This window comes from Numida meleagris, chromosome Z, assembly GCF_002078875.1.
Source record: "Numida meleagris isolate 19003 breed g44 Domestic line chromosome Z, NumMel1.0, whole genome shotgun sequence".
In the NCBI taxonomy this organism is placed as follows: Eukaryota; Metazoa; Chordata; class Aves; order Galliformes; family Numididae; genus Numida; species Numida meleagris.
This window is the reverse complement of record NC_034438.1, coordinates 16,705,058-16,730,096: the sequence shown is the minus strand read 5'-3', so window position 1 is coordinate 16,730,096 and position 25,039 is coordinate 16,705,058. Positions and strand designations below refer to the sequence as shown.

The 25,039-nt window shown below is 42.2% G+C and overlaps 1 protein-coding gene across 1 annotated transcript; it reads right to left on the bottom strand.

Moving 5' to 3' along the window:
* Positions 1,407-22,176, bottom strand: SNX18 (sorting nexin 18). The gene is made up of 2 exons (XM_021380562.1): positions 20,586-22,176; positions 1,407-4,366 (listed from the first exon to the last, which is right to left on the bottom strand). Exons 1-2 carry the CDS (start codon positions 22,135-22,137, stop codon positions 4,113-4,115), a joined length of 1,806 nt encoding a protein of 601 aa, XP_021236237.1. The 5' UTR covers positions 22,138-22,176; the 3' UTR covers positions 1,407-4,112.

Sequence of the window (25,039 nt, the reverse complement as noted above, 5' to 3'; positions counted from 1 at the left end):
CTGACAAAACAATAAGGGAGTGCAAACAGGGTCTGTAAATCACTAGAAAGACACCCCGCAACTCACAAAATAGAATCATAGAATAGAATCATAGAATCACCAAGGTTGGAAAAGACCTCCAAAATCATCCAGTCCAGCCATCCACCTACCACCAATATTTCCCCACTAATCCATGTCCCTTAGTACAACATCTAATATTTCAAAGCCTGCCTGGATGCTTTCCTGTGTAATCTACGCTAGGGAAACTGCCTTACTGACACCAAGAACTTAGTGTTGTATTTGCAAAATCGAATTGTGAGCTGAACTGCCTTTCTGGGCATTGTTAAGTATGAGATCTCCTTCTCATTGTTTAGTGTGGATTAACACTATATTAAATTAAAACACATTAATTAAATAATGCAGGTATTTTCTGCGTGGGCAGTTTATGTCTTCTAAACGCATATCAGTTTTATATGCATCACGTACTTCCATTCTAATCTTTTTTCTTCCAGACTTTGTTGGTGTTTGTCTTCAGTGTTTCATCATCACAACTTTACTGCAGATATCTCTAAACTGGGTCATGCAACGCTCCCAAATCAAATGTACTCTGCCTTTGGACTCTGAAACTGGTAGGGAGAACCTAGAAAATGTGCACAAGGCACAAAACAGAGGCAACTGCTTTCTTTGCAAGTACCATACAACTGAAGGGCTGAGACACAAACCTATCTAATCACTTTAGCAGGCTGTTAATGTCTAAATCAAAAGCCTGAAACTTAAATAGAAACATTATTTACTTTCTGCTTGCAGGATATTTTATGTAGCTATGTTCCACTAATAGGTTTATTCTACATTTTTCATTGGATGGAGCACTTTCACCAAAACCAGCACCTCAGTGAATTTTCTTACGCCTTTCAATTTATCTTCCCTAGCCCCCAGCAAATACAACATAGTACCGCCAATGCAAAAACTGTGATGCATCAAATACAAGTTACAGGAACAGAATAAAACAAATGCATTTAACATCCTGGTATGGAACTACCTTCCTCTCCTCCACATTTATCTATTTAAAAGATTTTCTTAGATAGATTTCCTTTGGTGCTTCCACAGTCCTACACAGTTCACATTCACCTTCCTGCAGAGTACACTCAGACCTCAGATCACACCATTCTGTCTGTCAGTGTGACTATTTTTCCAAGTACAACTAAAACTGCAGTTCTCACACAGTGCAGTGAGCATGAATGGAGTTCAGGCCCTGCAACAGTTTAACCCCAGCTCTGTGTGAGAAGATGCTAATGTGGAAGAGATTTATTTTTTCAGACTGCAACAATTGATACACAGGATTCTTGTCAGGCTTTTTTGGTACATCAGGTTTAACAAATTAGCACACCACCATCCTCCTCGCCCCCAAAAAATCACAAATGAGAAAATAAGGTGAAGGCCATGACAGTTTATTTGGGAAAACTGTACCTGTCTGATAATGTTGTATACATATCACAGCTTAATATCCCCATGGACATGTACATTTCGTTAATACTAACCTCCTAGAATACTTCAACTGAACCAAGATCAATTTCTGATCAGGTCTTAATACCATCACACATAATTACTCTGATTGTAGTCTGATCTAATTACTGCAAAATTATTTAATGAAACAGTATCTGGCTTACGCAGCCATAAGCCACGTAACAGCTCAAACCTGGCTCATTGCTGGCTCAGGTAATTAAACGACTCAGGAAGTTGGAGCAGTGGCGGGAAGAGCTGTTAAAGGAAGTGCTGAGTTCTGAATACAGAATGAAATACCATGAGGAAGATAAAGAGCAAGTCAGCCCTATGATTATGGTCCTTATGTTACAGTCAACATCGATGCTTGCAGCACTCTTTTGGTAGCCTGCAAATTGATTCCTTCCTCACTGATTGTCCTTTCTTTTACAAACACTGTGATTTTTTTCCTCTTCATCATTCTGTATTTCACTTTCTAGGGTACTATTAGGAGCACTGATGAATGCAAGTGGTCAATATAGCAATCTGCCAAACACTCTGGGTGAATCTTAAAACCAAAACCACATTTGTATATGAGGGCTGCTCCAAAAGTAATGCTTCTTGTTTTATTATGTTGGCCCATGACATCAGAGGCAGGTGATGGTGGTATGGCACTAGAAGCTGAACTTTCCCACCAGTGTTCTGTTGCATGTTGTTGCCATGCAAAGGATGGCAGCACAGGGACAGTCTGACAGAACGGCGTCCGATGTGGAAGTGTGGATGAAGCAAAGGTGTGTCACTGAATTCCTTCAAGCAGAAAAAACGGCACCCTGACATTCACCGATGGTTGCAGAATGTTTATAGAGCCTGAACAGTGGATGTAAGCATAGAGAGGCAGTGGGTGGTGCATTTCAGCCATAGCAACAGTGACATTTGGTCACCTCTGTGCCAATGTATATGAGTGCAGCATGAAGGTTCTCATTCCTGGCTACTGAAAATGCATGGCAAGCAGTTACGACCGTGTTGAAAAATAGAGGAATTTCCAAGCTACAGAACACTATCAAATAGTGTTATTGTGCTCTTTGTATCTGCTGTAGCTTCCATGGAATGGGAGGTATAACTTTCAGAGCCACCAACATATTTATTCCTGTGAAACAGAGGTGTGGGGTTAAAGCTACAGAAACCAACATGATCAAGTGAAATAAGTGGACATTTCTACTGCATAGGTGAGGAATGATTTGTACTTTAAGGTAACTATTGCTTAACTTCCTTTTCCAGGTTTTTGTTCATTTAATCTATCTGTGATTAAATTTAATTAAAAAAAAAAAAGAAAAGAAACATTTTGCCTCCTTGGAAGGTTCTGTTATTTTTGTTTAGGAGGAATAGGATAGGATAAATAAAAACCCCTTCTGATACTGACCTATAAGAAGGGAACCAATAGGTTATAAACACAAACTTCAGACTTAATTCAAGGGAAATAAGCCAGAAAATTCTTTAAAATATAGTGTTTACATATATATAAATGCACCCTGCTTGTCAAAAATATTTATACAAAAATTAAGACAAGTGTTATAAACATAAACATGCCACCTGTTTTCCAGGTCAGTTCAGCCAAGACTTATTTCAGATCATTTATATTACTGAACATCCCTGAAAATCTGTAACCTTAGAGTAGACTAATGAATCACAGTGGAGTCCCAACTTAGACAACAGGCAGTGTAGATGCAAGTCTGAAGTTAAACTGAATCAGCAACTGAACAATGAGCAAATAATTTTCTACTCACAGAAGTTCTATCAACATAGCCTGCATTTATATCCCCATGATAAGCATCACTGTTATTAGGCTAGTTCAAATTCCCACTCACAGTAATGCTTTATACTAAAATCCCCCTCAGCGTAATATTCATTTTTGAACGGGGGGTTCAGTGGTGTACTGTCGTATATGTGCTTAACATCCTAGTACATGTAACAAGTAGTCTCCACTTTCAGGGAAAGTCTGAATAGATTTAAGTTCTACTTTTTGAGCCAACGTTTCTTGTAAGACAGTACTTGCTGTGCAAACTGGATGGCAGCTCATTTCTTTCCAGTTAATATGAGGTTTCATAATCAGTTCTTGTCATAGGCATCAACCCTTCATTCATTCAATCATAAAAATGTGACTTACTAGAAAAGGAAAAATAGAGTCTAAAGGCACAGAATCACATAGCTGCTCTAGTAGGAGTCTGTAAACAGAGAATCGTTTGAATTTAGGAAATCCAAATCTAGGAAAGTAAAAAGGCAGCTGAAGCAGGCTTTTATCTAGCCAACTTCCTTAAAGACCCAAAGGGTTTTGAGGTCTACAAAGTATGCACTAAAATACCATGTTTCAAAAAGCAATAAGGCAAATAGTATACTCATTATTTCAAAAAAGTTACAATGGTAGTGTAGGCATACACGGTATAACTCAGTTATAATGCGTGGTACTGTTTCTACTACATAGCCCTATAACTGTTTCCTTTCTACATAATCAGAGAGAAAATCCTGATTCCAAGTGAACACAAGCCATTCTTGTACCACATCTACCACTGGTAATAGCTCTTTAACAGCAGCAGAGTTTGTTCCGCTGCTTAAGTCATGTTCATACTGAGCAAAGTCCACAATTCAAAGTTCAGAGATTAAACGCTGTCATACTTGTGAAGAGCTTCTTCTAGCTTTTGTGTCACTTTTTGAAAAAAGAGTATTTGCTGTTGCAAGAAATGCTGCATCTGTGATTTAAAGTCCCTCACACGGATTTTGTGGAAATGATTAATCTCTGCTAGGGTCGCGAAAGAAATAATATTACAGCGTTCTTGAATGCCCTCTGCTTTTTGGAGCTCCATCTTCCCCTCTTCCACGTGCCGCTTACTCTCCTTTACTTTGGTGAGGGCTCCTGTGTAAAGAAGAGAACAGAAGAGTTTAACTGTGAGAACAGTGTACACTTCGCTGTACTTTAAAGTGATTCAATAACAAGAATGCGTATAAAGCCTATTCTGAGTGCATTGATGTGTATGAATAAAGAACTTTTCCAGATTAAAAAATCACAGAATATTGTATCATTTAAAAAAAGCAAGGCTTCAGTTTTCGAAAGTCAGTAAGTGAAAAACATGCCGATTTCACAATCTTAAAAAATCAGATCATGTCTTTCAGTTTACTTATTAATAATCAACAAATATTCTGACAGTGAGAAAAAAAGGTAGAAAAGCTAGATTTAGGCCTGCACTAATACCAGAAAAATAACATCATTCAGAAATCTGTCTTTCCAAAACGTTGAATCCTTTCACAGTCTTTTTGAAACATCAAAAGGAAATCTGAATACACAAAATAACAACACATCATTCTGCTTCTACAGTACAGATACCTCCAAGTTATTACTGATTACTAGAGAATCTAAAAGTTTTTTTCAAAGATGCAGAAGTTCAGGCAGAAGTAACACAGTCTTGTAAGACCTGCTAAAAAATAGAGCAAAGGAGCCTTCCTCTTCCAAACAGCTGATTAAAGTACACATTCCACAAAAACATCACGAAACGTGCACAGTGAGCACCAAGATGAATCTTAAATATTAATTTTCATGAGCTCTGTTTCCCAGAAAAGTAACGTATTTTCCTTAGATATTATGTATTTTTTCATAAAACTAAGAATAGTCAGGCCAATACAGCTTTAGTCTTCTCCAAAAAATGTTCATTATATGTATTAGTCATAACTTTCATCCCTGGAGGTGTTTGAGGCCAGGTTGGATGGGGCCCTGGGCAACCTGATCTAGAGGTTGGCAAACCTGCCCACAGCATGGGGGTCAGAGCTGGATGATATTTAAGATTCCTTCCAACCTAAGCTGCTCTATGACTCTATGATTTTAGCTGTAATGTCTCAAATGAGTCCCTCTTTTGTATTACACTTTATATCATACAAATGACTACAGTTCATGGACAGGACTCTCTTTACACTGACTTGAAGTGCTTTTCTGTACTCCCTTCAGTGAAGGGAGTCAGCAAGCTACAAAGGTAGAGAGGGTCCTCTGTTATTTAAGGAGGGTAACCTTCAATATTTCTGCTGGGGGAGTAATTTTGTCTTCTTATCAGCCTGAATCCCCTTATGTTCTAAACGCTATTCACCAGTAAAAACATGGCTCTGCTGTGGTAACATTGTCTTCCACCCTTTCCTTCTTACGGCTTTTAACAAGATATTTTGAACACCCATTGCTCCAGCATTTCTCACAGCCCAGTGCAGTTTGCACCTTTTCCCATCCCTAGGGTCCCAGAAACACAGAATCTTCTGGATGGGAAAAGACTTTCTAGATCCTTAAGTTTAACCACTGAGTTCCATCACTAAACCATGTCCCTAAGCAGCATGTCCACATGTCCCTTAAATAACTCCAGTGATGGGAACTCCACCACCTCCTTGGGCAGCCAGCTGCAATACCTGACCACTGTGTACTCTTACTAGAGGCAAGTTAAAATATCTGATGATATGGTGGACCTGGAAAAAAGTTTCAGACTTGGTATGTGCTTCAGGGGCTTCAGATACTCTCTGGTTTGCAGCAAGATCACAGGAACCATTCCTGCCACTGTGGCAGGAAAATTATAAGCAAAGCAAGTTTAGACCAAAGACTGCATCACAGAAGTACTTGACCAATGGCCCCCAGGATGCTGCAGGGTGGTTGGCAAAGCTTGACCCACCCACATCTTCCCCGATGCCATGGCCCTCAGGCATGGAAGCTAAAAGTTTGGAACCAGCTGCTACAGCTCATGGACCTCACCATCTCCAGCCCAAAAAACAAAACCAAGAAACCTTTCCACAGGAAAGCAGCAGGGCATCATTCTGTGCCAGAAGATTGTGTTTTTTCCTTCAAAGAATGAGTAATCTGTGAGGCAGGACACAATGTAAAAAATATTGAATCCTCTCTTCTACAAAAAGAACATTTATTTCAGCAAACAAAAACCAGTTTGGCAATTTTTTTCTTCTGCATTCTGTTTGCATTGGAGGAATCTGTGCAAGGCAGTGAAAAAAATGAAATTTGGAATTTACTGGGAGCCAGATGGAGCTGGTTAAGTAAATATGACAACTCCTTGGTTGTGATGTGGGAAACAACTTTAGATGTTATTTCTAGAATGACTAAACTGGAAGAAAAAACACTGAAATTTACAGCATCAGCAGCTGAAAGTATAACTTATTTCATGGGCTATGCATAATCTTCTGATTATTTTACATCAATAATAACCATGCTAATTACAAAACAGTCCCTCCAGACTACAGATGTATACATTATGACTTTTTTGCCGACTAAAAAAGAAAAAAAAAAAGATTTAAAAAAAAAAAAAATTAGGGAAAGGAATCCAAAGGGAAAACTTGCAGACATTAATACAGCCCTCATAACACAGATGTTTTCATGCAGGTATTACAGTGGAGTTTCCTTTAAAATCTACGCAGACTAAAACTGGAGATTATACATACGCTTAAGCACAGATTTCCCTTTGTTATTTCTTCATGTACCTCTAAATATCGTCTTGTACTATCAGTAAAACCTTAACCTTAAAAAATAAAAATTAACCTTAAGATAACTGCATAGATGGAAAAATTTAGGTTATTTTAGGAGAATCGGTGAACTTTGCCCAAACACGGAAAAAACCCCATGCTTTATTTAAAAAGATAGGCAATCATAAACAATCAATCATAAAAACATTAAAGAACATAATTTTTAACTAATTCAGCATCTACTGAAGCTTGCAAGCTTGAGTTTAGCAAATCTTTGGAAAAAAGTGTTATTAGCTTGCGCAGCATTGCAAGCAGCTTTACTAACAGTAACATCTGCACCTTTCCTTGGCCTGGCCAGCTCCTCCTGCACCCTCTCACCTACACCTGCCCCTCCTGGTCCCATGGCTGGGGCCGAGCATGCTGGGAACAGCCCCTGTGGGTGGGCTTGATGATCTCAGCAGGTCCCTTTCACGTATTCCATTCTGCTCTCCTGGTTCTTGGATTCAGAGATCTGAACACCAAGTGCTGATCTGGTCGATCCAAAATAGAAAGGTTTATTTAGAAAGAAACAAACAAAATCAAACAAACAGAATTTTGGCAGCACTAGAAGAGGCTTTTTCACATTTTAGGGAAAAAGCACCAAAAGAGGCACCTCCTAATTTATGAGTGCTGCTCTGAAAATAATGCCTCCTGTTTTATTCTGTTGGCCCATGACATTAGAGGTAGATGGTGGTGGTATGGCAGTAGAGGTTGAACCTTCCCACCAATGTTCCGTTAAATTCTGTTGCTGTGTGACAGATGGCAGCAGAGGGACAGTCCAACAAAATGGCATCAGACAAAGAAGTGCCACTGAATTCCTCCATATGGAAAAAATGGCACTCACTGACATTCATTGACTCTTGCTGAAACTTGTAAGGATTTCCCTGTGCATTAAAACCTTCTTGTTTGATTAAAAGCTCTTCTGTCAGGAGAGGAGGTTTCAGGGACCAGGTCGACCTTTCAATCAGCAAAAACAGCTTGGATTGCAGACACTGCAAAAAACTGTGCTATGTCTATTCCTGTTCTTCAAGCTACGGAAGAGCAGATGTGAATGCTGTTTCTCATCACCCCAAAGCCTGATGTTAAACAGCTAGTGGTGCTTGCTGAATGCTGCTAAGGCTTTTAGAAACTCACAGGTTTTGGTACCTGCTTTGAAGTATGAGATTAGACAACACTAGATGATATGAATGTGTTTAACAAGGAACGCTTATAGCAATGTGCTAGCAGCCATGAGGACAGAGACAACAAAGATTCTGCTAGAAATAAATAGACCCAAGCTGTGAAACACGCTATACAAACAGCAATTTAAATAAACGCAGAGGAGTTACTAGGCAAAAAAGAAGTGTACTGAGTAAGGAAGTTGGTCATGCAAGCATGAGATCGCAATCAGGCAGAAGAAATCAAATACTTTCAGGAAAATAAAAATTAAAAAAAAAAAACTTCAACTGGAGAGCACTGGTTTGGGTCAAACATTATATTTTCCAATCAACTGCAGTTTTATCACACTCAAAAATGCTTTGAGATTCTGTGAGCAGTCAACCAAGGATTGGTTCAGACCTACACATGAGCATGTCCACCATTCTGTAAGCATGTGTAAGCACCAAAGGGAAAATGCGGATCATATCACATGGAGGTATACGTGTCTCTAAGCCTTCATTTATCCATGGGGAATGGGTAACAACAAATGGCATACGAACAGCTGCCCGCAGCCAGCCATAGCCTGGCTCTCCATGCTTAGCATACACAATGCTGACCCAGGCTGCAGCCTGCACTGTTACCAGAATGCAGAAGTCTCAGGGGTCAGAGCTCATGAAAACAACTTCCCATGGCCAACCTCCACTCCTCGAAGCAGCACGCGAATTCCTCTACATGCAGCAGACAGCAGGGAAACTCCATCAGCACCTGGAGTCATGAATCCAAACGAAGAGAAGCCTCAAGGAAGGGAATTCTCTGGGACAGGTTCACCTTTTTGCTCTGTATTTGTACAGTGCTTAGTATGATGGACATCTGTTTCATGGCTGGGCTTGCTCAATTCTTCGAAAATAGAAGCAGTCATTACTGATACTTCTCAAAACTGTCTCTCTTTTTTCTGAAAAAGATCTAAGAAATTGCAATCTAAATAGCATTGATCTAAATTCATACAGCAGTACTGCCTATGGCCTTGCAATTTGAGGTGAGATGGCTAAAACGCAACACATGCAGAGGCAATGAGGATCTGTGGAAGTTAGGGAGGTCTGCATCTCATAGTCACTGTCCAGAATGTGCATCACCAATGTATCAATGCCTGCAGTACCTTAGTCCAAAATACTAAACTTAAAAATTTACCTAGACTGTAGAAGAAAGGAAGTTAACTTTTAAGATACTAGAATGGTAATTACATATTCTCAAATATTTCCTTCACTTAGTGATGAATTATTTTCAAACTAAAGGAGGGGAGATTTAGATTGGATATACAGAAGAAGTTTTTTACAACAAGGGTGATGAGGCACTGGAACAGATTATCCAGAGAGGTGACAGGTGCCCAATCCCCAGAGACGCTCAAGCTCAGGCTGGACAAGGCTCTAAGCAACCTGATCTAACTATAGGTGCCCCCCTGTTCATTGCAGGGGAGTTGAATGAGATGATCTTTAAAGGTCCCTTCCAACTTTAGGATTCTGTGATTCTATGCTAAACTGAAACAAACAGATTTCTTTCACAAGTAACTGACATCCGTGTAAATTGTTATGATAGTACAAAACCTTCCTTCAAACACTACATTTCTGTCATTCTTTACTTTATACCCCATCCTAGAGAAATATTGCAAAAAAAAAAAACCCAAAACACAAAAAGAATAAAAGAAGATATAGGAGGAAAGAAGTTAGCCTTGTGGTTTTTCTTGACACATTTCAGAGAAGAGTTTCCTGAAATATATATTCAATGTAGCTGGGGGAAAAAGCCACATGCTGCTCCTCGCGTGCTGCTCTGTCTTTCACCATCCAGCCCTGGCATCGCGGGAGCTGCTGGCCTTGCCGCAGGTGAGAAACTGTGATGGGAATGCAGCACGTGGACACCAGCCACCCCAAACACAAATCCACATTTATCCCATTCATAAATGGCACTGTGAAAGACAGCAGCCATAAAAATGGCAGAGCGGAAAAATCTGGGGAGGGTGATTGTTCTGGCCTTTCAATCAATGGTAAGCGTGGCACAAACAAAGAGCAGCAGGCTCCTGAATGCCTCCTTTGAGAAGTCCTCTGGCCAATAAGCTTCGGTGAGACAGCCTCCCCCAAGAATTTGTGTCAAAGTACAAAGGTTCCTCTGAAGGACGGCTCCCTCATGAGGGAAGAAAGCCGAAGTCAGAAAACATTGTATTCTTTACAGAAACTTAGGGACTTAACAAAGAGGATCGTTCAGCAGTTTTATCTGAGAAATCCTGTGACAATGCAATGACCTGTGTAATACATTCAGTTTTGCTTTTTAATCTTCCAACTGTCTGCAAACAAAAAAATAGGATTTGGTGCATCACTTACTAGGAGGCAAAATAACATGTGTTTCCATGACATTTGGCTGCCCATCATGTTAAACTGCCCAACAGGGGCATCTACAGTGGTCTTTAAAGCACGCTACTCACTACTGAAGGAAGAATTTCGAACACTACCAACTCCCTTTGCTTTACTTTTATTACGAGACATAATCTCCAAAAAGAGAGGAGAAAATAACATACCTCACATTGCTTTCAGTGGCTTTCATAGAAGGATGCAAAAGCAGAAAAAGTAACTAGAAATGAGTTTACTCCTTCCTTACCATGGAACCTTATAATGAGTTTTTTTTTTAACTACAGCTCTCTGCTGAAAGACCAACAGCAAACCCTGGGCAGCCCACACATGTGCAGGTGCAGCTTTGATTTACTCTTCTCCTGAAACAAACAACCCTGGAAGGAACAAGTCTCCCGTCATCAGGCTGATGGCTGCTGAGCTGAGCCACCTACATGGCCATCCTGCTTACACCACTGCATGAGGACAACCACCATGAGTTACTCCATAGAGCGCCATGTTGGGCCTGGAGGGGAGGGAGCCCATCGAGCTTAGCGTTACTGATGGCTCTGTACTTCTACTCAGCTCAGCCATGGCTACGCCATTATGAGCTCCAACACATGGGAAGGAGCAGCAGCACCAGATGGGATTACTCCTCATGTGGAATCCCGCTCCGAAGCAAGCCCCAAAACTTCCCTCTCTTGGTTCAAATCAAAATGATGAAATAACACATAGCAGAACTGAGATTTTATTACACTGACAGATTATTTGCTTAAGAATGCTGTGAGCACAGATTAACAAAAGGAGCCTACATTAAGATTCTTTAAATTCTTTACATTTTCTGGCCGAGATTTAGAATGGAAGGCAGTATAATGGGAATTCCCCTGAAATTAAATGCAGAAGCCTCCTCCAGTACAGACTTAACTGCATAAAAGAAGGTCACAGGGAAAATGCAGCAAAAAAAGCAAGCAATCTTCAACATCAAAGGCAAAACGAGGGAGTCACTTGTCTTTTCTGAAAGTGTCAACACAAATAGTTTTCAAAAACCAAGCTTCCTAATTTAATGATGATATTCTTCTCATTAATGGAGGAAACCTCTTTTAAGGAGATTCTATTTTTCACCCTAAAAGTAAGTCAGAAATGTAAAAGCAAAATATTTAAAATGACAATTACTTTAGTATTAAAGGGGTTTGTACAGATATGGGAAAGTGGCTCTAATGCTTTTAGAAAATGCAGCTTAACAACAGCTAGAATAAGCAGGAATTATTTTTTATTACTTCTTTGCCCATTGCTCAAAAAAATCAGAGTCGAATAACACTGTCCCATAAATTTAGTATCACAAATTACAGGGTTCTGCTAATGTCTAGGCTAAAGCCGACTGACTGTGGCATTAATGTCAGACAGAACCATTCATTCTTCTAGGTACCCTGCTGCAAAGCTCATTGAAAGCTGTCACTCACTTGTATTCTTCAGTTCATATAAAACCATGCTCTGTTTTTTACAATGCAGATATCATGCAAAAAATAAAGCAGTCTTTTTCCATGGATTTCAGAAACTTGACAAATTCCAGTCCTTGGTAGTTTTAGCATGCACATTGATTTAATTCCTACAAAACTGATTAATGATGGTGTTAGAATGCACAGTGTCAAATGTCACTCAATTTTAAAGAAATAACAGTGCTAATGGATACTACACGTCTAACTGCAATCTTAAAAAAAATACTATGCCATATTTAAGATCTGATTAGATTATTGCGCATATAGCTGCAAATGGATGTGCACATATAGGAAGAGTATGCCCATCTATTTATCCAGTGAAGCAAGGATTGCTATCATACCTGGGCGTGTTCCGAGTCTCCAAAATGTTGACATGATCACATTGGCAAGGTGCACACTGGCTCTACAGTTCCCCAGATAAAACTAGCAGCGCCGGCAAGGATGCTACACTGGGCCAGGCAGGGCACTAAAGAAGCCACAGGCCACAGTTTGCCTTTAAAAAGGTTGGTAACAGGAGGTGAGAGCAAGATGGCAAAATAAAGGACACAAACGCATCTGAATTACAAGTATCTACCACTCTGCACAATCGCATTAACAGAACACACGCTGCTAGGTAAGAATTGTGCAAAACTTTTTGAAAGGTTTTTTTTTAAAGCTTGGACGTAGCAATTTTAAAATAAACAGGTGTATTGTATGCAGACAGCATTTTCAGCAAATGAATGACCATACTCTAGCACTGCAGCACGAGCTTGCAAGTGTTCATTCTGACTATATGTTACCTATAATGATGCCTGAGAGAAGGCCTGTCAGCAGAAATTTAATCCAGCTAAATGGTGTCCACTACTTTCCACTATCATAAACAGAGCACTTGGCATCACAGCTGGAGGGGCAAACATTCCTTAACACAGGTTTTACCCAGTTCAAAGACAGAACTGCTGGAAAGTACAAGCTATCTCCAATTAAAGGAGATTTACTTTCACAGCACTTCAGCTGATGCTAAAAGTACAGAAAGATGTGAACTGTAAAATCAAGCTGGTTGTCAGAAATGCAATCTGCCCTTCAAAAAGTAACATTGTGCAACTGAACAGTTTCAGGGCAGGCACTTAAAAATGTAAGCAGCTGCAACTTGCAGAAGTACTGAGATGAAACTTTTTAGTGAATTTAAGCATTATTACATTTGTGAGTGACAACAAGCACTCCAAATCTACAAAAGACGAATACAAGGTATTGAAAAAGCTGATATAAACAACACAATATTAAATAGTAGCTTCAAAATTGTCTTGAATTTTATGGGATATATATGGAAAGGAGAATATAGGTTACAAAAAATATCAATACCTGTGTTACAACATTATCAAGAGAAGTATAAATGCAGATGTCACCTATTCTCTTATTTCTACTTTGAAAGACCCGCTTTTGGATGTTTTTCTCCAAACAGACAAAAGAGATGCTATAAGTAAGCACAATTCATGGTGTTTGATTGCCCACCATCATCTGCATAGTTCCACAGCTGTCCTAGAATGAGCAAATATAACATGCATGGCTACTTCACATAACATCATAAGAAAAGAGCGGAGATGCAAATCAAATGCAGATCCTGCTCCATTTTTCCCTAGTGCATTTAAATCTTCTCTCTTAGAAACCTGAATGCTGCAGCATCTCTGTGAAACAAGGAAGACTCCTTCTTGCAATACAAACAGCCAAGGCAAACCAAAGCATTAATCTGCTTTTCACATTGCTTTTCACATTCCATGCAGACATAAAAAGGGCACCTTAGCTCGTCACAACTAGACAAGTTGCCCACATGTGATATATATCTACCCAAAACAGGCTGGACAGCCCAAAGGCACTAACAAGACCTGAGCAGATTGTTAAGTTACACATATTGTCACCGATTTCATGAGGCACTCACTCAAAAATTTAAAATGCATTTTTAATGTTTTTAAAATAAATTTTATTGAAGTTCACCTTCATGGCCTTCATGAAGGATATACATAAGACTGTGTAGAAAGGATTTGCTATTTATTTGCTCCCGCCTGTTGATAAGGCAAATGCTCTGGGGGCTAAGCCAAATGTGATTTCATTTTTTTTTACTTAAAATTTCCAATTTTTGCTGTTTGAATGAGGCAATTCAAAATAAGTAAGGTACCATCTGGATGAGTTTATACAGTCTGCACACATTAACTTGGCATTTTAACTGTTCAAACAAAGTCTAACGATGAAGTCATGGAAAAGATGTTGGAAAGGCTGAAACGTGTCCTTGTTTCAAAGGTGACTTACAAAATAGAAAAATCAGCCAGCTTGTTTGGTATTGATAATGCGCTTACAAAGACTTGGAAGAGCTCTAGGACTTGCTTTCTGTTTTCTGTATACCAACTCTGGTAATCTCTGTCTTCACAGAAGTCCTTCTAGCATGACATGAAAATCTCCCAGCTGTAGGAGGACAACAAATCCTTTCTTACCATCTAGACTCTTAGAAACTTCAAGATGAAAAGCTACTACACAATCTTTGAAATAAAGTTGCTTCCTCCTTTTACAAAACAATTTCTGCTTTAATTTCCTCATTGCCCTGATACTCTCTAGCTGTTCTCCACGTCTTTCCAGTAGACAAAGCTCTAATGCTTATGGTGAGCAAGAACTCAAAGAGACTCCACTGCCTGCTGTCCAAACTTAAAGTGTGAGCTCTGGTCATCATTTTTTCCAGCCTGTTGGTATTAAATAGCCATCCTGCAGCATGCAGACCTGGGAATGTGCAGTAATGCATGCAGTCCTTCCCCTGCTACCAGCTGTTTGCTAAAAAATAATCGCTGGAATTTTATCATTCTTGAAATGTCTTGCAATCATCAAACTTGAATGATACCAAGCTAGGAGGTTCCAAAAGCTACCGGGAAAGAGAAACTTCTTACTTGCACCAATCTTGCTCACTAAGAAAGATAAGGTAAGAAGAGGTAGCGGAGAGGAAGGAAAAATGAAAAAATAAGCAAACAAACAATACTTTAAAAAGACCAATGCAACTTTTTGGCAGATAGGACACAGAAGTCTGATTTCTGTTTAAGCCCCTTCAAATAAGGGCATTGATCAATTTCAGTCTTGCCCATTGTTGGCTTCTGTAATTTACACACACCAAGGAAACTGTAACTTTACGCTGGTACTAAATGTGAGGATTCTTTCAGGGTTTAGCCATCTAAACATTTATTTCCTTTGGGCAGCTTTCAAGCACTGGAAGGTTGAAACTGAGTGATTCAGGCAACAAGTATACAAATGCCACATCTCTCTTGTAACAGCAATGGGGAAGCTGAGAGAGAGAGCCATCCTAAGACAATCCATTCTTCATCAAGTCCTTAAGCACATGAAACACTGGCATCCATCTCTTTTACTGTTATAGGGGTCATCTGGCTAGGATTACATGCCCAGCTTTCAGGCAGTGAAGTTAACTGAGCTGAATTCCATGCAAGGTATATGTGTCTGTGGGAGAGACAGAAAAAGGTGGATAAAAGGAAAATAGAGACAGAGAAAAGAACAAGTCGCTACAACAAATTTAATGGGCTAGAAAGCAAGCAAGAGAGAAGGGCACTGCTTTTACATTGTGTAATTAAATACTGGGCATGAATTTTGACACCAAGCCATCTTCCCTCTCCTCCTCCTCCCATAAGAACTGCTGAAAACATCACAGAGAACTCCAGGCTTCAGTGTTGTTTGGGGTTCTTCCCCACTTGAAATTCCAATGCATTAACAGCTGGAATGTTTTTTCACCCCAAATTTTCTAAGTTACTCTAAAACAACACCCAGCACATTTATAGAGCCAATGTGTAGAACTGAATTTGCTTCAAGCACATAAGGACATTTGCTTTATTTTAGTTTTCACAAACAGTGATCAAGAAGTAATGTGTCATTCAGATATTTTTAAAATAATTATTTTAGATCTTGATGTGCTGCCTACATCTTAGAGAGTATATACACCACTTTTTCAAGTACATTTTTGCAAAAATTGTAACCAGAAGTTTATTTAGTGTTCAGAAAACAAGATAAAGAAGGATTCTGGAAAGCAGAGATGAAACATAAAGCTAGCCAGTGTTTCTTCCAATTTCAGAAATAAATTTAAAAAAAAGGTCTAATTACTCATAGAGAATTGGAAACAAACAAACAAACAAACAAACAAACCCCCATAACTTCTCTACTCTCATTAAGCAAGTATCACAATGAGACAGCCAGACAAGAATGCACTACACCGACAGTATACACACAAACACCATTCAAATTCTTACATGTGCATACATTTCCTGAACCTGAACTTGCACCAGCCTGCAGTGAGCATTTATGCTGAAGATTATGGAAGTCAGGAGATCTCATCAGATGAGTGAAGCTATAGCAATTACTGTTTAGGAATTATTTTGCCAAAACTGCCTAGGGAATTTCCACAAGCAGACCTTAAAAAGACAGAAATAAAGATGGGAGGATGCTTTTCTTCTCAAGACTAAAGCAACTGAACGTATTATTGCCACCCTCAAGCACAGGGTGGTGACACATTGGAACAGGTTGCCCAAGGAGGTTGTGGATGCGCCATCCCTGGAGCCATTCAAGGCCAGGCTGGATGTGGCTCTGGGCAGCCTGGTCTAGTGGTTGGCAACCCTGCACTCAGCAGGGGGGTTGAAATTAGATGATCTTTGAGGTCCTTTTCAACCCAGCCCATTCTACGATTCTATGATTAATTCTTGAAAGACACACTAGTTCTGCAAAAAGAAAATGACAAGCGAAGGCGCAGATTAGTTTCAAGCCTACTGAACTTAATATTCCCCTTTACAAACGTTTTGCCAGAGGCAAAAGAAAACTGAGTACAAGTATATCCGTCTAACTATTTGCATCTTCCATTCCAAAAAACACAGGTATGCACAGGAATATTTCACATAAGCATGCTAGACAAACTTTCCTATGAGGGTCTGAGGACTAGATTTTTAGGAGTATTTGGGTGCTTAGATGCTCAGATACCGCACTCTGCTATCATCTACTCCTACAAATGCCAGTTTTCCCATAAGAGCTCATTTTTCCAAATAAAATGTATCTCAACAACTTGTTCATAGGGAATCTGCGTCTTGGGACTGAAATGGTCTGTTTCCAGTCCCACTGGGAAGTTCTTTCTGAGCACTTCCAGATGGAACTGTGGGACTTCCATCCCACTGTGTTCTTCACTGTAGGGCTAAATCCAATGAACCTTCAGACCTGCACTGGAGCACACACAAAACTGGATATGCTTTCTTATAAAGAGCTGCCAAGCTGGTCCTCAGGTGGAGTATGAGAGAAAGAAGTTCAAATCCCTCCTCCGTTTCTTTTGGAGAAGGAAATTTAACTCCTCCTTCCCTCACAGAAAATTCCTAAATACTGGGAATTCAACAACAAGGACATAGAGAAAGAGGAGCCTTTAAAAATATCCTACTAAAGCTATTGCCATTTCACTGAATACTTAAAATAGTAGTAATAAAAACTTTGAAAATATTCCAGTGGTCCATTGGTTTTCATGTTTACACCAAAGTAACCAAAATGACAATCCCTTTCTGCACGTTTCACATCACGCATTATGTACTCAACACAGGATGTAGAAAGACCTGGATCTCTAAGCAGTTACAAGCACAATGGCTAATATATTTACCTGATGATACATAGACAAAGCAACAGTGGGCTTTTGTGGCTTTGGTTCTTAATTCTAGAAGAATACATAAAGACCAAATGGAGGAAGATTCTTGCCTCTAGTTCAGGTTGTTTGGCCTTCTTCTTGCAGAAGAAAATTTGTAGAAATTAAACACCCCAGACATGCAGACTTCTCAGTTCACAGCTCAAAACACTTCCAAATCACATCAAGCAGCTGCTCATCTGCAGTAAATCAAACCCTTAATAAGACAAGACAGTCTAATATTCTACTCACAGACAGGATATAATTTGGGCATAGCTGCCTTTCTTTTTAGCCCTTCTTAGGTCCAAAGGAACACAGAAATAGAATCTGCAAATGCCTTCAGTTTTCACCAGAAATGAACGATACATTTGTACTATGTGGGAAAAAAGAGGAGCACTCATAACTTCTTTCTACAGCCAAGCCCATGTTGCCATTGTATCAACCAAAAGGCTGCTGCATGTACAACCTCAGAGGTCACCTTTGGGTCATTTTACTGCAGAAATATTGTACAATAGAAAATAAAATACTGAAAGAAGGACACGACTCTGTTTTCAGCTCATCTATTATCACCAATAGATTTTTGTTTGATCCATAAAGACAATAATAGCTCTCAAATACTGGCAACCATCCCAGGTCATAAATTTAAAAGAAAGGTCTTATGTTGCAAGAAGGCCAAATGGTTTGTGTTTTCATCTGAGTTTACAGCCTTGTTACAAGTAATTCTTAAGAGTAATAAAACAGCAATAAACTGGATAAAAAATATTTTTACTTGATTTTCCTTTAATTTATCTCTCATACAGAGAACAACAACAACAACAACATACACATAACCGGCTCTAACCCTACTCGTGTGGTGATTATGGACACCCAGAAGACCAACCTTTCAAACCCAAGCTATTTTCTAATCACAAATATGAACAAGGGACAACATTCTGTTGAAGGCAGTGTTGGCCCAGAGGTGATAGAGCATTAACACATGCACACAAACTGGCTGTATGCTCCTCCAGCCAGCTCCAGGACAGTCTTCTGGCACAAAATCAACTCAACATATGTCACACTCATGTACTGCTCTGGTGGAAGCTCATTTAGATGAATTTTCCCTGGTTTAATAAGGTAAACATAACCAGTAAGTTTAAATTCAAACAGAACTGAAAAAGAAACAGCAATGTGCAATCTGTAGGAAATGCGGATTGAGTCAAGCACAAATCTTATTATTCACCGTTCTCTTCTCAAAGTAAAGCCTCCAAAAATACTACAGTGTGAACCTCTACAGTCTTACAACTTTGGGATATAAATTCAATTAGTATATGTCATCTACTCTTTTATTCCACCCAATAAAATAATCTTTCCCTTTGATTCCTTCCAGAAACTTACGGACAATCCTACCATTATTTGAGATTTCACTTTAAAGTAGTCTACTCCCAAACATGAGACATTGCCAAGATCATCCTTCTCTCCAAATTTAAAATATTTAAGAGCTGTTATCAGAATACAGTGCCATACCACCTAGCACAACAAATCATGAAAGGTCAGATTTCACTCTTCTGTTTTCTATTTTGAAATGTTGGGATTATTGAAGTTTCCACTCAATATTTTCAAGATTCAACAGGAGAATGAAAATCTGAACTTAATGCATGTGCTTTTAAATGAAATACTTGCTTTCTTAAACAACAAACTGCATACATTTTATCAACTCTTCCTCCTCAGATTTCCCCAGCAATAATGCATGCCACCAGAAAACCTGCCTCTGTGAACTGCTGAAAAAAGCCTTCCAATCATTATATCACAAAACTCCAGATTTCTAGCACTTGAAAAAGTCCCATAAAGGCCAGAGAGACTGATTCACCATGGGCCACAGGTAAAGCTCTGCCTCTCAGGATACAGACCAACACTTACAAATCCACAAATTACATTCCTGCAAAGAAGCTCTCACATGTTGCTATGTAACTATTAAGCATGCCAATTTCTTTACATCACAGGTGATGTTTTTCTAAGTCTCTGTACCTCTGATCTTTGAGCTGAAAGCCACAGGTCAAGAATATAACAGCAAGAAGAATGAATGATGGACTCTTCTTCTCACAATGGTGACAAACATATGAATAGCATGAAGTTCACACCGGGGATATCATCTACACATATTCAGTGCTCCAAGATTCTGTTTTCTGAACAAGTGACCCTAGTTATCCAGCAGTCGATTCTTTCATTCTTGGTGTTTCTTTCCCTTGAGTGGATCACAAAGTGTTAAACAAACAGCAATGTGAACTTCAGGAGCAAGATTTAGCCAGAAAGTCGCTGAAAGGGTAACAGGCGAGCAACATTTTTTTCCATGATAATTAAGATGAAGTACGAAAAACTCCAACTACGGACACTGATCATTATCCTCACAAAGGCATGAAGAGAGTTTTAATGCATGAAATGACAAATACCAACAGCTTTAAACATCTGACCTGAATGTCTGACACGGCAAAAAGCAAATAACGCCATGTGCACCTGAAACTAGGTGGTCAGCTGGAGTATTTGCATATTCAGATTGCTTCTGATTTATTATCTGCTAGATTGGAGATCTAAGATACCTAACTTACATCAAACGGAAAGAGATGTTTTCATATCGGGGCTTCTAAACAAGCTCATTGATCTTTAATGTATCAGCCATACAGGTAGATGTGGACTCTTTCAGAAACCCGCGGCCAAACTCAGTAACCTCTGACCAATAAAATTCCCAACAAAGTCTGCACCTCTGGCACAGAATGAAAGCTGTCACTGACGTGTTTTGGGTATTTTTAGCAACAGCTTACCTGAGTAAACACGGAAACGTTTAACCCAAAGCCAGCAAGACAGATGCAGCACGTTTAGCTGATGGTTCCTACACCTGTCTGCACACCACCAATTTGTAAAACTACCATTTTATAAAATATATACGGATGTTACCTTTCTGGACATGGATGATGTCTGGAAAGTTGGCCAAATGCCCCTGATAGAGTGCTAACAAATCCATCACAGGATCTAGGTCCTGTCGAGGCTGATCTGCAAACAGGTCCCCGATGGTGTCGTAGGCTTCTGCAGTGAAGGCTATAGCTTGGTTGAGGCCAGCCGAGAAGGCCTGCTGGTCCAGCTCAAACGCTTGGCTGAGGCACTTGAAGGAGTGCCCCACCTTCTGGTATTCCTTCTTGAAACCAGTGACTTGTTTGCGGGCAAACTCATTGGCGGTGTGATTGAGCTGCAGGGCGCTCTCATCCATCTTCTTTGTGAAGGCTTTGAAGCCATCCACCTGGCTTTCCACCTCCTGCAAGTCCAGGACAGCCCCAGGGCCAGTGGGGACACTGATGGTCAGGAAGAAGTTGGCACCCACCATCTCGTCTTTCTCGGCCTTGCGTTTGCCCTGCTTCCAGGCCTTCTCATCAGTGCTGGGGCAGGTGAGGAAGTGCTGGAAGGCATCACACTGTGCCAACACGGGGTGGCTGCACATGTGGTCCATCCACCAGGCCAAGCCTTTGCGACGTTTGGAGATGAAGTCCTCCTCGAAGCGGCCGGTGGCCTGCTTCTCGGGCAGGTGGGGCACGGAGATGACAGGAAACTTCTCAGCCAGGCGCCCGTAGAGCCAGTCAAAGTGCTTGTAGCGGCGATGCACCTGCTGCCCGGTGTGGCTGGGCACCAGCTTGTAGGCAATGTAGCTCTTCATGCCCTTGAATTTTGTCTGCTTGGTGGGGTCCTCAATGGAGCACTGGAAGGGGTAGGGGTTCTCCTGCCACTCGGGGCCGCGGGGGCCCAGCACCACGCACAGCTTGTCTCCATCCTTCACGAAGCCCGACGCCTCGCCCAGCACGAAGGCCTCCCCGCCCGACTTGACGAAAGTGGAGAAGCGGTTGAGGTTGCGGCTCACCGTGGCCGAGCTCTTGGCCCCGCCGCCGCCGGACGGGTGCGGGTGTCCCGCGGGGTGGCCGCCGCCGCGGGAGCCCAGCGACAGCTCGGAGCGCGTGGACAGCCGGTATCGGCCCGGCGCCGCGCCGCCGCCCGCCGCCTCGTAGTCGGGGTAGGAGCCGCTCAGGGCGCCCGGCTCATCCGCCACCGTGGAGCTGTCGTCCCAGTCGTCGTCCCAGTCGTCATCACTGCCCTGGCTGGGCTGGTAGGCGCCGCCGTAGGGGGCCGGCGGGAAGGGGTAGCCGGCGGCGGCGGGCGGCAGAGGGAAGGGCTCGGGCTGCTGCGCGGCCGGCTTGAAGGCGGCGGGCGGCGGCAGCGGCTCGAAGCCCCCGGCGGGGACGTTGGCGTAGCGGGCGGGGGGCGGCGGCTCGGCGGCGGGGGCGCGGATCACCTGCACGTAGGAGGCCGGGAAGAGGCCGCGGTCGCCGCGGCTGTTTATGCCCTCCAGCCAGCCCTCGATGTCCTGCTCGCTGCACAGGCTCAGCACCTCGTGCTCCCGCAGCGAGATCTCCCCCGGGTTCTCCGACCTGAAGTCGTACAGCGCTCGCGCGCGCAGCGCCATGGCCCCGCCGAGCGTCCGCCCGTCGCCCCGAGGACCAGGACCCGGACACGGACCCGCCGCCGGCTCTCACCGCTCCGCGCCCGCGGGGCTGCGGGAGGAGCGCGCCGCCACAGCCCGGCGCCGGCTACGCGTCCCGCCCGTAGGACGGTGCGGTGGCCCCCGGCTCTTCGGCGCGCTGCGGTGCGGTGCGGTGCCGTGCGGTACCGTGCGGTGCAGCTCGGCCGGCGGGCGGCGAGTCCCGGCTTCACCCCAGCGGGCGAGGCAGGGCGCGGGGCCGGGCCGGAGACCGTCCCACGTCGCCAGTTTCGCTAATCCAGAGCCGAGAGGCAGGGCGGAGGAGCCGAGCGCAGAGCGGCCGCCCCCATCGATGGGCCCGACCCGCCCCTTCCCGCCCGCCCCCTTCTGTCCAGCCGGCGCGCGGGTGCCCGGGAGGCGTTGTGCGAAGACCGGCGTCTTTGCTGATTCAGGGAATTGTTTCTGGTCCTCTCAGTGTTAACAGTAGAGACTGAGAACAGGAGATGCGATGTACTCTCTTTTAAGTTATGAACATAGTTAAAAGGGATGCTCTGAAAATAATGTCTCCTTGTTTATTTTTTTGGCCCACGATGTCGCAGGCAGATGGTGGTGATATGGTAGAGACTGAACCTCTACTGCTGTAGTTCAACTGGAGGTGGGGACGTCACCATCCCTGGAGGTTTCCAAGAACCGTGTAAACGTGGCACTGAGGGATGTAGTTAGTGAGCATGATGGGGATGGGTGATGGTTGGACTTGTTGATCTTAGAGGTCTTTTCTAATTTTAACGATTCTGTGATTCTTTGATTCTGTTTTATTTTGTTGCCATTTGACAGATGACAGCAGAGGGGCAATCTGACAGAATGGCATCTGATGTGGAAGTGTATGAATCATAGAATCATGAAGTGAAGGGGTGGAAGTTGATGGAGCCCAAGCAGTGGATGTGAGCACAGTGAGATGGTGGGTTGTGTGTTTCAGCAGTGGCAACAGTGACAGTGGGTCACCTCTGCTGGTGCCGACTGTTACAAGCGTGGCATTACAGGCTCTTGTTCATTGCTGGTGAAAATGCACAACTAATGGTGGTGACAGTGTTGAAAAATATTGTTTTATAGCTGAGAATTTGCTCTATCAAACAGTATTATTATGCTCTTTGTATCTGTTTTAGTTCCCATGGAACTAAATAGAAGGCCTTAATTTCAGAGCAACTTACAAAGATGGAAATACGGTTGTGGTTTTGTAACATCTCCTTATTGATAAAAAAAAACCTTCATTAAATCCCTCAGTGCTTTTTCCTAGGTACCTGCAGTAGCGGCAACTCAGACATGTGCGCTGCCTCACAAAGGTGTCGGTGCTCCACCAGGTCTGGCCAGATCCATGCAGCTCCCCAGAGGCTGTATTTCACTCCCAGGGTGTTGTGAGAAGGAAGGTTTATGCCATCAGGCCTTGAGTTATCCAGAGTTAGGAGATGACACAGATGTGGTGAGGATGTTTCCCAGTGGGTCACCTCTGTGCCACCATTAGAAAGAAAGCCAGCGGTCTACACTCTGACTGTTCACCTCTTCCTACCCGTTGTCTTTTTCCTGAAGGCACTGACGCCTTCACGTGCCTTGATGGTCGCTATTGACCCTCCACCAACACCTGGTTGGGCATTGAGTTCTAACTTATTTCTCTGACTTAGTTTGAAGTCTATGTAACATCTCAATGATTGTTGTGTCAGATGATGTGGGCAATTCATTGAGATGCTACAGACCCACTGCTTGCTTTCATTACTGTTCTTAGTGTTGTCTGGCACCTGGGTTTTTTTTTTGCTTGAATTTTTCTTCTTATCTCCATTTCTTCCCATTTGAGTGCACATATTAACACAGGGCTTTCTTTTACCATCATTTAACATCTTTTGAAAGCATCGGCTCACTCCAGCCAAGATGTTACCTCACATTCCTTCCCTGCCTAGCTGTGGAAGTCTGCTAATTTTACCCTGTACTGATACTGATCAAAGAACTGCATCAGCAGCTTGTGTTTCACCAGGGCTGGTCATCATGGTATTACTGCTGCTGCACGCAGCACCTGCTGTCAGTGTCAGGGTTTTCATCTGCTGAACACAGAAGCTTCATAGTACATGGGAGGCCCAGCGTACTACCCTCAGCCTGTGGCCATCTCAGAGTGAGAACTGAACCCAGTGAGGGGAGGTTTGGATCAGTTTAACCTCTGTCTCAGATTTCATCCCTGGTTCTGATGACTGCAAATCAAGAGAAGTGGTTGGGGTTTTATATTCCTTCAAAGTCACTCCTAAAACTGATTGTAGTTTGGTCTGGGCAAACTTCACATTCAGAGGAATCCTAACAGGTTGAACTACAGGAAATTAGTTATTGATCTGCCTTTTCTGCAGCATTGTTCTATATGTGTTTTACTGCATCTTATTCTACTCCTCTCCCAAAATTTATTTAAATCTTAATTTTCCGTTCTCTTAGCTGTTATTGTTGTTTTCTCTGAAATAGTCTATTTTTTTCCCCCACATAATTTGATCAGTCCTAGAAATAATGCTGACTTACTCTAGTTGTGTAGATAGATAGTTTTAAATTTGCCTTCATTGAGCAGCCTGGAGTGACAGAGAGATGCTTTTCCCTGCCACAAAACCAGTTGAGGAACTGGATTTTGCTGCCCCAAGTGGTGAGGAGCTGTGCATTCAGTATCCGGCGGGCTGCCTCCGTCCCGGGAAGAGGAGGGAAGGGAAGGAGTGAAGGAAGGGAAGGAGGAAAGGAAGGGAAGGGGAAAAGGAAGGGAAGGGGGAAATGAAGGGTAGGAAAGGAAAGGAAAGGAAAGGAAAGGAAAGGAAAGGAAAGGAAAGGAAAGGAAAGGAAAGGAAAGGAAAGGAAAGGAAAGGAAAGGAAA

Coding starts and splice junctions, on each gene's coding strand:
- SNX18 (XM_021380562.1), bottom strand. CDS start 22,137: ATGGCGCTGCGCGCGCGAGCGCTGTACGACTTCAGGTCGGAGAACCCG. Junction 4,367..20,585: donor CATCATCCATGTCCAGAAAG/GTAACATCCGTA, acceptor TTCTTTACACAG/GAGCCCTCACCAAAGTAAAG.